General features: G+C 42.2%; 1 protein-coding gene across 6 annotated transcripts in view; it reads right to left on the reverse strand.

The window, feature by feature from the left end:
• SMOC1 (SPARC related modular calcium binding 1) overlaps positions 1–12,531 on the reverse strand; it is a 651,789-nt gene that overhangs the window by 296,997 nt on the left and 342,261 nt on the right. For 3 of the 6 annotated variants that reach the window (XM_078659597.1, XM_078659598.1, XM_078659601.1), the window contains exons 7-8: positions 8,303–8,383; positions 3,673–3,732 (exon numbers count right to left, since the gene is read on the reverse strand). In XM_078659597.1, the coding sequence (XP_078515723.1) occupies positions 3,673–3,732; positions 8,303–8,383 (141 nt within the window). The remainder of the gene's footprint in view (positions 1–3,672; positions 3,733–8,302; positions 8,384–12,531) is intronic. The other 3 variants (XM_078659602.1, XM_078659600.1, XM_078659599.1) reach the window with 1 other exon arrangement.

Below are 12,531 nucleotides of genomic sequence, written 5' to 3' on the forward strand. Positions count from 1 at the left end.
TGTAACAGCATGCGTGGTAAAACCATGCGTTGTAACGTCATACATCCGTCTGATGCAGACCTCTGTATACTGAACTGCTGTGTTATGTGGCCTGGATTAAACCACAATGCCATGACGCTGTGGAGAAGCAATATCAGTCATACTGTGGTGATATATCACCCTCAACAAACTGGCCAGAATAATTAACCCTTTCTCATCAAGATTAAAATGCATTTTGATTGTTGAATACAATTGGAGAGTTGTTAGCCCCTATGACAGCATATACATGGATATACATGGATCAATGAATGAGAATATGTGCAACAAATTGCATCCAACAGCCTTCAGAAAGAAGTTGATTCACAGCCAAGTTGACTATTTAACAACCACATGTACTTCCATTACAACTTGTAGGTCTCTTACCTTAGATTCCTGTGACCTCGAGACTTTATTCCATGTTTTCCATTCCAGACAAAGTTAAGGATGGGCATGATTTTTAATTCCCATGGCTTGAGGTAGAGCTGAGTTGAACTACAACCAGTTGGCAAGCTTTAGTGCTGGTGCTTGGCAACTCGCTTAGGTATCTATCATTTCACGATTTGGAACCTGTTTTTAATGTTCTCAACATCATGTGCTTAATATGGTTTCCAGCACCGGCACTTAATTTTCAACACCAGCGCTTGTGACTGTCTACCAACAGGTGATTAGTAATTTTATATAAATAAAAATTACTATTACTTGCCACTCAAGCCGTTCCTATAGCTTTTGGGGCCTGAACTAGTCTGAATTGTCACACTTGTAGTAGTGTGAGTGTTGGTAATTGTGTTGGTAAGGTCATTAACAGCGCTGCCAGGAGCAATGAGTGGTGCAAGCTTCAGTTACCTCCTGACCAGAGCCCTGGCACTTATTTATTTACAAATTATGCACTGATGTGGATATATTGATACAGTATTGATTTTGTCCATTATGTTATGTGTATTTGTAAATCGCACCATCACCCAAAAGGGTATCCTGGTGTTTCCCAGCTGTGAGCCTAGCCCCGCCTATGGTTGGTGGGTTAATTAAAAAGCCAGGCCATCAGCTTCTTGTGGAATTCAAGAAGAGAGAAGAAGGTACTGATGTGGAGTGGGAAGATGTTTCACACTTTAAGAGCTATTTAAGAGAATGCATGTCTTCCTGATCTGGTTCTTTGTATGCATGAGATGTGTGCTAGTAGGAGTCCTACGGAGCAGAGGTATCTGGGTGGTTGGTGGAAGGAGTTGTGACTGACCAAGTAATGAAATGTATTCAATTAAGTGGCAGGAAATGCCCTTTTTTCAATTTCTGTTTTGGAACTTGATTTAGCTGTGAAATACAAAAGCGTGATATGTGGATTGCTTGACCTAATCCCTGTCATCATTGCTTTTTACTTTGTACCACATTCCAGTCTATGATTATTTGAACCCACAGTCCTACTCCACACAGGGACAAGCCATTAGCAAATCGGACTTATTCGTGTTTCATTAGAAACAGTCAAGCCCATACTGCCAGTTCAGATCTCCTCTGAATATGAATGCAAGGTTCACCAGGCCATTTTCAGCAATTTTGGGACGCATTAGTGAAGTGCATAATTAGTATTATGGATCAGTGGGCAAAACTCCAATGATTGGCATACCAGTCGCACTAAGAAATTACTATTAGTGAGTCTCCTTAAATCATAGGGGCATGCCCAGAAATCAATGCCGAGCTGAGTGTGCTATAAGACTCAAACTGCACATCACTAATGAAGTCCAATAAGGTGGAAACTGGATTCTGGTTTCTTGTGTTCCCATTCAGAGGGGACCTGGTCTGACAGCTTGAAATGGACCATCCAGTCTGGTAAAGGACCAAGACTGATTTACATATGAACAGTCCTTGTCTATAATCTCAAGCTAAAAAATGGATGGACTGGATTGACATCCTAAATGGCTAAGATTATTTCAAGCATTTCACCCATCACTTTTTGTGGCCTAAGGGTTCATAAATTCAGCCAGAAAGAATCAGCCAGAAAGAATTCTGGACTTGCCCTCTCCCACCCTCCTCAAAATTCTGTTGTAAATTGATACAAGTAGTTTCAGTAGGGTATGGTGTAGTGTCGGATTTTACCTGGGATTTTTACAGATCCACACTGACAAACACACTCTTTCTTTTCTCAGTTTTAAAGGCCTTAAAAAATGTTGATTAGTTTGAAAAAATGTGTGTTTTAAGTGCACGTATCAGTCCACTCTCCTCTCTCTTTTCACTGCCTCTTAAGCCCTCCCCATGTCCTGCTTCACGTGTAATGTGTTTTAACATGATATCCCAACATGATTGTTGGGAAATTTGAAGCTCACCCCCCCACTCTTATCGACCAGGCTACGCTCCTGAGCAGCATATAGCCTGAATTTTCCAGATGTCCTCATCCTGGGCTCCAACCCCTCCGCCTGGGACGACTCCTGGTGGCCCGCAGCGCTTGGAACCCCCAAACCCACAGACCACACACGAAACCTCAGCATAAGCCTGAACTCCTTGCTCTCAATGAACGACCAGATCAACACTGTCCCGTCCTCCTGCTTCCACGCACTCTGCCTCCTCTGAAAGATCTTCAAGTGGATCTCTACCGAGACAACGAAAACAGTCACCCTCACACTCATCAGCAGCAGACTCGACCACAGCAACGCACTCTACACCGGCACCACGAAAAAAGTCCAAACAAAGCTGCAAAACATCTAAAACGTCTCCACCAGACTCATCCAGAACATCCCTCGTCGCTGCCACATCATTGACCACCTGAGAGAGCTGTAGTGGCTCCCGGTCAACAAAAGGATCCCCACAAGCTCCTCAGGCATGCCTACAAAGCCCTCCACAACGCCGGACCCACATACTTCAACCACCGCCTCTCCTTCCACACCACCCCAGACATCTCAGCTCCGCTCATTAGGCCCTGGCCACCATGCCACGGGTTGACTGGACCACCGCTGGAGAAAGATCCTTCTTCTACCTCGCTGCAAGGACCTGGAACTCCCTTCTTCTGCATCTCAGGCAATCACCACCTCTGTCTCAATTCAGAAAGGACCTCGAGACCTGGCTTTTCAACTGAACAGCAGACCCACCTCCCCTCCCCTCCCGCAGCGCCTTGAGGCCCTTATGGGTGACTAGTCACACTCTACTAAACCCTAATTGATTGATTAATTGAGATGTGGCCATCAAGTGCTTTGTAAATATCGTTTCACAGTCTTGTCAAGTTTGAGTAGCAAGGTGTGTGGGTTCTGAAAGGGCAGCATTCCAAACATTTAGTAGAACCAATGCAATGTCATCATCTTAGTTGTCTGTACACTTCATATACAGAGAATTGTAATTTGTACCATTCCACAAAATTACTCCTAATTTTATCCTGTAGAGCCGTAATGTTATCTACAACCATGGAAGATACATTTCTGATCTAAAGGGAGAGACCCAACTTTTCAAGGGTTGACTCCTTGTACATGTAAATTTATTCAATTCCCTAGTGTGAAGTTGTCGACGCATTTCGACCCTCTCAAATTGTAGGGTCTCCTAAGTACCAACAATAAACAGGGAAGATAAAAATCTCAAAAGAAAATAACTAACAAAAGTCAAATAAAGGTGAACTGGTATTAGAAGCATGGCGTACACATATTTTTTGTCTCCCACCAACCACAGGTTTTTATAACTCACTTGCTTTTCTATGTTTTATTTCTCCTGCAGCTTCTCCCAGTTCAACGTTCTGGGGAGACCCTAAAATCGAGAAGGTTGAAACAGGTCAAAACGTCACATTAGGTATTTGAATTAAGTTACATGTACGAGGAGTCAACCCTTGAAAAGTCGGGTCTCTCCATATTGGAAAAGACTTTCAACCCCTGGGCTTTAGTGTAATAACCGAGTATGGACAATTATTTCTGGGACATTCACTCCCCACTATTTGGCCTAATGAACTGAACTGGAATGAAGCAATTTTATTGAATTTCTAAATGTTTTCTCAAAATGGTTATGGTTCTGTGGAACTTTCAATCACATGGGTCTAATGTGCACTAGCAGTGTCTAATTATGTTTTGTTCCGATGTGCATGATATGTGGAAATCCTTTTTCAGATGAAAAAACAACGAATACGATGATGAACAACAAGTGTTGATAAATCAATGTAATCATGCAAATTAAAATATTGATCATATGGTAACATTTGATTGTTCAAATTGATCTAGGCAAGGTACTTATTTTTGCATTATAACTTTTAGAAAGTTGCCATTTCTTACTTTACCTATTTGGTGCCAGCTGCCTGTCTCATGTACAAGTCTGGGAAGGGTGGCTTTGTGTATTCCCCTAACACAGCCACACACAATGGGAGCTTAGCTGTAACTTAATGGTCATTCCTTTGAGGATGAGAAGGAGGAGCTGGATCCAACCTCACTAACAAAGCTGTATACTGTCCCCATACAAAGAGCTGCATTCACCCCCGTAGTGAGTCTGGAGTCAGGGCTGGAAGGGAGGACCCCTGTGCACTTTAAAGGCATATCTTTGAAGTCTCCCCCACTTCACAGGCATAACTGGGTATAAGTACTGGACCTTTGACACCACCAACTCAGTACACTTCTGGACCTGTGAAGACTCTGTGCTGGACTGCTGCTTTGCTGGGTTCCTACCTTGCTGTGCTGCACTGCTGTCTGCTGTTCCCCTGCCTGGGTGAGAAGCACTGGACCTGCATCACTTGACTTCAGAGTGACTGCAAAGGGTTAGCTGCCTGGCCTCCTAATCTGACGTCTTGGGGGACATAAATGACTTCCACCCTACCTGCTTCTGCACCTGGACTCTGCCATCTGTGAGTCTGCCCTGCCAAGTGGTGCCACCACAGTCTTGCACCCTAGGAAGTGGTGTTTGCTTCAGCAAAACCCACGCATCCTCTGTTGAACCCGGGCATAGGCGCAGTTGCGTGTATCAGAACAAGCACATCACTCCTGTTGCATGTCCAGTGGTGGCGCATTGCCCCTATTGTGTGGATGGATTCCGACATATCACCTTCGGAACCACCTCTGCACAAGGTCTCTGCATCTCCATTGAAGATGCAGAATCTCCGCACTGAATCTCTTTGCTCATCAGAGCCGACGCATCGTTACTGATGTGTGGATCAGGACCAGCACATCACCCTCCCTCCTGGGATGAGGACTGGCGCATCGCCCTCACTGCGTGCATCGGGACCGACACATTGCTTCGGCTGCGGGCAGCATCTTCTATTTTGCAGCTGCCAGGATCAAGTTACTTTTGTTGTGCGGGCCTCCCTGGGTCCTTGTATCCGACCCGCGCTCCATAGTGGTCGGCCTGAACTTTTGACTTTGTCCCGGTTTGGCATGACTAGATATCCCACATAAGCGCTTATTGCTTCTAAGTGTTATTTTACAGTTTATTCTTTAAAAATTAAGATCTCGAGTTCTACTTATTAGATTTTTGCTATTTTGGTTTTTTTTTTTTTTTTTTAAAGTTCTGGTTTTCTAACCTGGTATGGAATCTTTTTGTGGGGTGTTTTGACTGCCTTTTATTTGAAGTGTTGCACAAATACTTTACACATTGACTCTAAGTTAAGCCTGACCACTTTGTTCCAAAGTACCAGAAGGTGACCACAGGTTAATTTAGGGGTTGCCTGCATCTTAGACTGACTAGTATTGTGGTTTCTACCCTCGCCAAACAACCACCCACTTTCTAACAGGGTGGCCACAATGGAGCAGGGTTCAGATACACCAACCCGGTTCGTTCTAGTCAAAGATTTTACCTTCTCACTTGCGTCCTTTAAGTCCCGATTCACCACAGGATTGCACTTGTAAAGCCCCCCGTATCTCAGGGGAGGCACTCAGAGACTCAAAGGGTGTCAAGCGGATGCCAAACAGCAGGGTTCCTTCCAGGTCCAGCAACCACTGATCAGCTGGGTAGTTATAAGAAAGGACTCTTGTAGCTTGTTTTATCCCTGTAGCTTGTACAGGAGGTCAGCCTTATGACCCTTGGAGTCCACTTTTTTGTCCTGGTGTTAGAGAAAGATCCTGTTCTTTAGGGTTTTTCTCAGGTCACAGACAGCAGGTTCAGTCCTCCATCTCCCTCAGGTTTAGGCATGTTCTGTGTGTAACTCTGGATGCCACATTTATTCCTGGCATGAGCTACTGGGTGGTAATGAATCCTGGGTACGACCTAACCAAAACAGCAGGGTCCTTACCAGGTCCGGTTACCACTGATCAGCTGGGTGGTTGTAAGAAAGGACTCTTGTAGCGTGTTTCATCCCTGTAGCTTGTGCAGGAGATCAGCCTTATGACCCTTGGAGTCCACTTTATGTCCTGGGTGTAAGAGAAAGATCCTATCCTTTAGGGTTTTTCTCAGGTCTCCGACAGCAGGTTCTGTCCTCCTCCATCTCCCTCAGGTTCAGGAGTATTCTAATGTTTGTGACTCTGGATGCCACATTTATGCCTGGAATTAATCCTGGGTATGCCATAACCAATGTGGTCAAGATTCCTGGGCCACCCCTACCCTCTTTGGGCATTTTTAAGATGGTGTGTGTCTTTGGCCACACTAAACCTAGGCTCTGATGGCTGGAGGTGTGTGGGAAGTATACTATGGTAATTCTAGTGTGCTCCTGCATACAACACTAAAATCCAGTTTGAGGAAGCCATGTTTCCCCCAATAAGCCAAGAGGCAGACGTTTGGCAGGAAACAAATCTGAGTTTTCCAGCAACTAGACAGTAGATATAAAAGATCTGTTCTGGCATCCTGTTTCCCATCCTTTCAAGTGCACCCCCATTGTTAATTTGTAAAAACCCAGAAAGTAGTCTGATGGGACAAAGCAGGCCCTTCATCAACCAGACAGTGGATACACAGGAATTGTTTTGGCATCTTGTTTCCATTCCTTTCAAGTGCAAGACGCCTACGGGCATACGTATGCGCTTTACAAATTGTAATAATAAATAAATAAATAAATCCCCATTGTTATTTGTAAACATCCAGGAAACATGTCAAGCAGCCCATGACCCAGTAATGTAAAAAAGGATGGTTACAGCCATCACCCTGCATATTTTGGGAGGTTCAAAGAAGTCACCTTTGTCAATTCATGTCAGCCTATTGCACTTAGCACCTTTCGCAGATACAAATACTAATTACTGGCTGGCAGAAGTGGAAGCGCAAATGCATATTAGACTCCAGGAACTTAAGGCAGGGAAACGTTAACCTAAAATATAATTCTCCTTAATATTTATCAAAACTCCCACTTCACCATTGAATAGAATTTTTGGTGAAAAATAACTTTTGAGCTGTAGTCACTGTAATGGCATCTTACCATTACATTTCTACATGTCCTACTGTTGAATACCATGCACCCTGCCTTGAGCACTACAAGGCCTACACAGGAGTGTCTTATTGATATTTAAAAGGGAGGTTTTGACATATCAAAAGGGTTTCTTTTGACCAGTCAAATTGCAGTGTTTAAACTACAGTCAGTCTACTAATGTAGACTTGAACCCGTGTTTTATATTGTCACTGTAGTGGATGACACAATAGGTTCTGCAGTCCACTAGTGCCACTTAACATACAGACCTTGGGTACATTTTGTGCCATATAATAGGGCCCCATATGTAAGTTAAATATACCAATTAGGAGTATATTGATTTCATTATGTTGAAAGGAGGAGTCATGCACTTTACCACTGGTTAGCAGGGGTAAAGTACACAGAGTTCTACAGCCAGCAAAAACAGTTATTGCAACAAATATGAAGGCATGCTGTACAAAATATGTTTATTCCTACACACTTCTATCAGTTTGTTGACAATAGAATGGATCAGGAGTCTGTACCTGTTCTCATATGGTGTGTAAAAGTGTTCCTAAGGGTTATTATCCACCTTTTGTTATCTTTTATCCGATAGCCGAAAATATTGGTTGTTAATCCATTAATTTGATGAATCTTTTCTGAACAGTTTGAAATTTGACCTTTTTTCCAGACAAAACTGCAGGTGATACTTATGGGAAACTTAAAAATACAAATACCTCAATTAGCGATGAGCAGTAGTGTTTATTCAGTATCCTAGCAGATTGTGATACTATTTGCACAATATGTAATGCCAGTGTGACTCATGGCAAGTATACTATTAATCAAGCCATTAAAGCAGCAAATCAAGTTTATGAAAAAATGCATTTCTTAGGTAGAAAAGGCTGTAATCCAGTCCAAAATGTCCCTAATGCATCGTTGGGAAAGGTAAAGTTCACTAACCTACACCAAACCAGCTATTCTCTCTTAACCATTTTTTAAAGAGATTCATCACGTTTATTGAATGCAAATACATACCTGAGTTTCTCATGCTGGATGCATTCAATTTAGAGTCTTTAATAACTAGATGCTTGATCCAAAGAGTAGGAGCTGTAATCTCTAAGTAGAAGAAGGGATAAAATGAACTAAATATTAATCACAAAGCATTTACACAACTGAGATAAAATTATTATCTGTAATACTCCTCATCATCTAAGAACATACAATTTTAGGAAATCTACTGGCGATCTAAATGTTTCACTACGTCTCTTTGCCCAACTTTTCCGACTTCCAATAAGGCATATATTATGACTTCATTTTGTCTGCCTCTTCAAGTTTTAAATGAGTGATATATATTTTCATGAAAATTAATGATACAACAGTAATAATGATAATAATATTAATATATTTTTTATATAGCCCTTCAAACTTCAATTTTGTATTTTTTAAGCACTGCAAAGTATAGTGGTCACTATTACACAATGCTTTGAAAGGTTGTGTTGCACTTACCAGATTCAAAAAGTATCGTGGTCACTATTACACAATGCTTTGAAAGGTTGTGTTGCATTTACCAGATTCAAACTTATGATTTACAGATCAAAGGCAATATCAGTAGCGAATGTTTATATGATTTAAGACTAGATTGGACTACACCTCTGGATACAAATATAGGAAACTTTAAGGTTCTGTTTGTTCCCTGGTGTACAAAGGGCTCACGCTTATATCACGCTCATTTAAATATGGGACACCTTACACAACTCTTGGGGTTGTGCTTGTTGTGATTTGGTTTATTACATTTGAACACTGATATACAAATTCTACATAATTCAATATGTAAAGAGCTTTAATTGGTCTCATAGACAGCAATGACACTTACCAAACACATTGAAAGTAATCCAAATTGTTTTCGGACATATAAAAAAATAAATGAACATAAGGTACAGAATGTAATCTCCTTGTCCCCCTTTTGTGTGTCTTAAATATCAAGGGATGTAACCTGCACACAAAGGCAGCCTTCACTCTAGTACTTACAGCACACATTCAAAGCACTGAGAAGTAAAATCATGGAGTTTTTGTCAGCCTAGATTTATTTGTCAATTTACATAACTGACTAAATGAGAAATATAATTGTCAATAGGGATCAATTGTGAAAATTGAATGCACATTATAGGTAATAATATATAATTCATGGACCTATGGAGAGTCAAAGGACCAGTAGAGATATTCATTGTACATGATAGGTTACAACAAGGTATTTCATATCATTTGACATTGTGTTTTATTTGACTAATTAATGTTAATGTTTATCTTATTAAGCACAAACATTTGTTGTCAAGGTAGCCTCTTGGAGATGAATCCCAATCAGTCAGAATCAAGCACATGAAAAGTATTAATGTAGAATATAACACACATAAGTACAGGGGGCGTTTCCATATGCAAAGTGATCAGTCTAATTCTTTCAATGAAGGTGCAATTGGTTCCATTATTTGGCCATCAAGTTCAATGGCTTAACTTCCAATATTCGCTTTCCTAAAAAGTTAAACCATGATGACCTCACTTCAGGTGCAATATTGTGAGGAGTTTATGACAAAGTTAACTGAGCATCAGAATTTTCAGTGGATCAAACTGGATAGTAAGCTGTGGTAGCAGTAGATGTTGCCAACCAGGCTGGTGTCCGCCTGCACACTGCAATTGGGCTGCTAGTACAGTATCACCCCATTCAGGGATGCACCACCCTTTATGTAGAAAGCAGGGATCAGTTTTGGGAAAACCTGTGCGCTCGTTGAGGTAATATGCACTGGGCTTCTACAAGTTCAAGCATGAGTGTGGTAAGTGAGGGAGCAAACCCCAGAGTACTCAGTGTTTTGGGCAGGGGCAAGCAGAGAGAGGAAAATGAGTGTACAAATGTGTGGGGAAAAGCATCTAGTCCAATGATTATAGAGAATTTGTGTTTTTGGATGGCCCGGATGAATGCCAAGGTATTGGAGACAGACGTCTACGAGAGTTTCAAGTCAAGTTACAATAGGCGCAGGCAGAGAAGGTGTGTGAGTAATTTGAAATCTGAAAAGCAGAAACACCAAGTAGTGAGGGACAAGCTGTGTAAAGAACTTACTGAGTGCAGAGCAGTTGGCTCTTTCGACAGCTGGCCTGTATAGGTTTTGATCGTTTCACAGTTCGATCTACTTCCCAAAGAGCGCTTGGAAAAGCTGTAGGATGATCCCTCAAGTATCATAGCTGGAGAGTGGGTCTGTCAACGATTTAATTTCAGAGTAGCTGACTTTCGTTCACTCAGTGGTGTAACGATACGTGAGAGCGCCCCCCTGCAAAGTACATGAGGGCCCCCCTGCGGACCTACTCAGGAGCGCTCAGGCAAGGGTACTGTGCTGAGGGGGTCTCCATGGAGCTCAGGCCCCTCGCACTGTTACGCCACTGTGTTCACTATGTGTCGGTGGATTATGCAATTAGGATGGTATGAATTGTAAACATGCAGAGTAGCTGGGAAACAGGCATTTAGGCATTTTCAGACTTTTATGGGGGTTTTTGGGGTGCCAATGGTATCTGAAAAGACTCAAGGACCAGGTTGACATTTCTGGACATATACTCGATACTTTGAGGATGGAACCAGGTTGCAAGGGGACAACGTTGAAACCATGTTTGTTTTGATTGAAGAGGGGTGCCTGCAAAGAAATTAGAACTGAGGGAAGTACATGTTTTGTTGCCATTTTAATTTTTCATTCTGTATGATGAGGGCTGGCTGGGTGTTTTGTTGGAGTCTAGATTTTTCCACTGTAGGTGCAGCTTTTCCACATCATAGAGTTTGGTTGAAGGTAGGGGTAAGGGCAGATGTATGGGTGTGGGTAGCCTGTATGAAGAATTTTAATGCCGTAAGTATGTGGTCTTTGGATAAGGGAAAGAATTGACAGGTGTAATGTTTTCTGATGAGGCTGGTGCATAAGGGTTTAGCCTGTTTGGAGATGACAGATGATACACTGAGCAGTGGGACAAGACTTTGTTTATGGAGTTTTATTCTGCTGATGGAAGGCTATGGAGGAATGTCCTAACAAACAAAAAGGTGACTTTACATGGGTAATGAAACACTAGTGGTGCTGGTGAATGGGCCGAGGACCAAAGGATAAAAGGTTTTCAGTCAGATTTTCATAGTCCAACAAATGCCTTGAGATCTTGGAAACAGGCAGGACCAAACCTTGTAACTAGCTCTTTCTAGGATGAAGGTCTGTTTACTGGACGATGTTTGAGTCCCCAATCCACAATGCTGCAGAGTCGCTACCTGTGAGGCATACATAAATGATGCGTTATGAAAGAAAGATATGCTGAAACCAATTTCAGTCCCTGATTTTCCCGCGTGATCTCCACTCCATGCTACTATTTTGGCCCTTATTTTTGTTTCAAACATGTTCAATCAATTTTCTTCTGAGATCACGGCATAGACTTGCTTTCTTTTTTTTCCTTGCCGATGCCAGGAGGTGTTTGATGGTTTACTGGTTTCTCCAGTGCTATCTTCAACTTTAATCAAGCTTTACAAGATTGCCAGACGAGTTTCTTCCCCTTTATAGAATTTGCCTCCTTATGCTGACCCTCTGAAGGAGACACTTGACACCTTTTCCGTATATTATGTTATGCATGGTGCCACACAAGCCCCTATGGTGAGGTACCCTTTCCTCTGACAATCTAGAAGCGTTCTCAAAATACAGTGTCAGTGTTCAATCCCTGAAATCTTTTTGAAATGAGGGAAATAATGGTTTGCACATGGGGAGACATTCTGTGGATGAACAAAGAGGGAGTGTAAAGGTTCAGGGTGGGGCAGGAAAACAACTACTCCCTGTTATTCCGGGGTGGCAAAATGAAGAAAAGCTAGAGTGTGGAGGGGGTGGTGTGGGGAATTGTCGGATTGCCATGAAGTGGTCGAACAAGCTTGGGGAGTGTGGGGCACTGCAGGGGACCTTTGGAGGATTTGAAGGATGGAAGAAATTCAAAATGTTTAAGGAATAGTTACAGGGGGCGACGTTAAAGAATACAACTTTTAGACAGGAGAGTAAAAGTCGGCACTATTAGTGGCGACGATGGATGGACATTGAAAATCACAACTGGTTCTTACTGGGGTAAGAAGGGTTTAGGAGAGTCACTAGGCTCTATGGCTTGTTGCAAGGTGTTCTCTTTAAATCTGTTTCTTGTTAAACAGCTTTACTCACGGATAGGTCTTGTTTTATAGCTCTACTCAAGTATCTTGTTTTAAGCAATTTTGCTCT

This window comes from Lissotriton helveticus, chromosome 9, assembly GCF_964261635.1.
Source record: "Lissotriton helveticus chromosome 9, aLisHel1.1, whole genome shotgun sequence".
Taxonomy (NCBI): domain Eukaryota; kingdom Metazoa; phylum Chordata; class Amphibia; order Caudata; family Salamandridae; genus Lissotriton; species Lissotriton helveticus.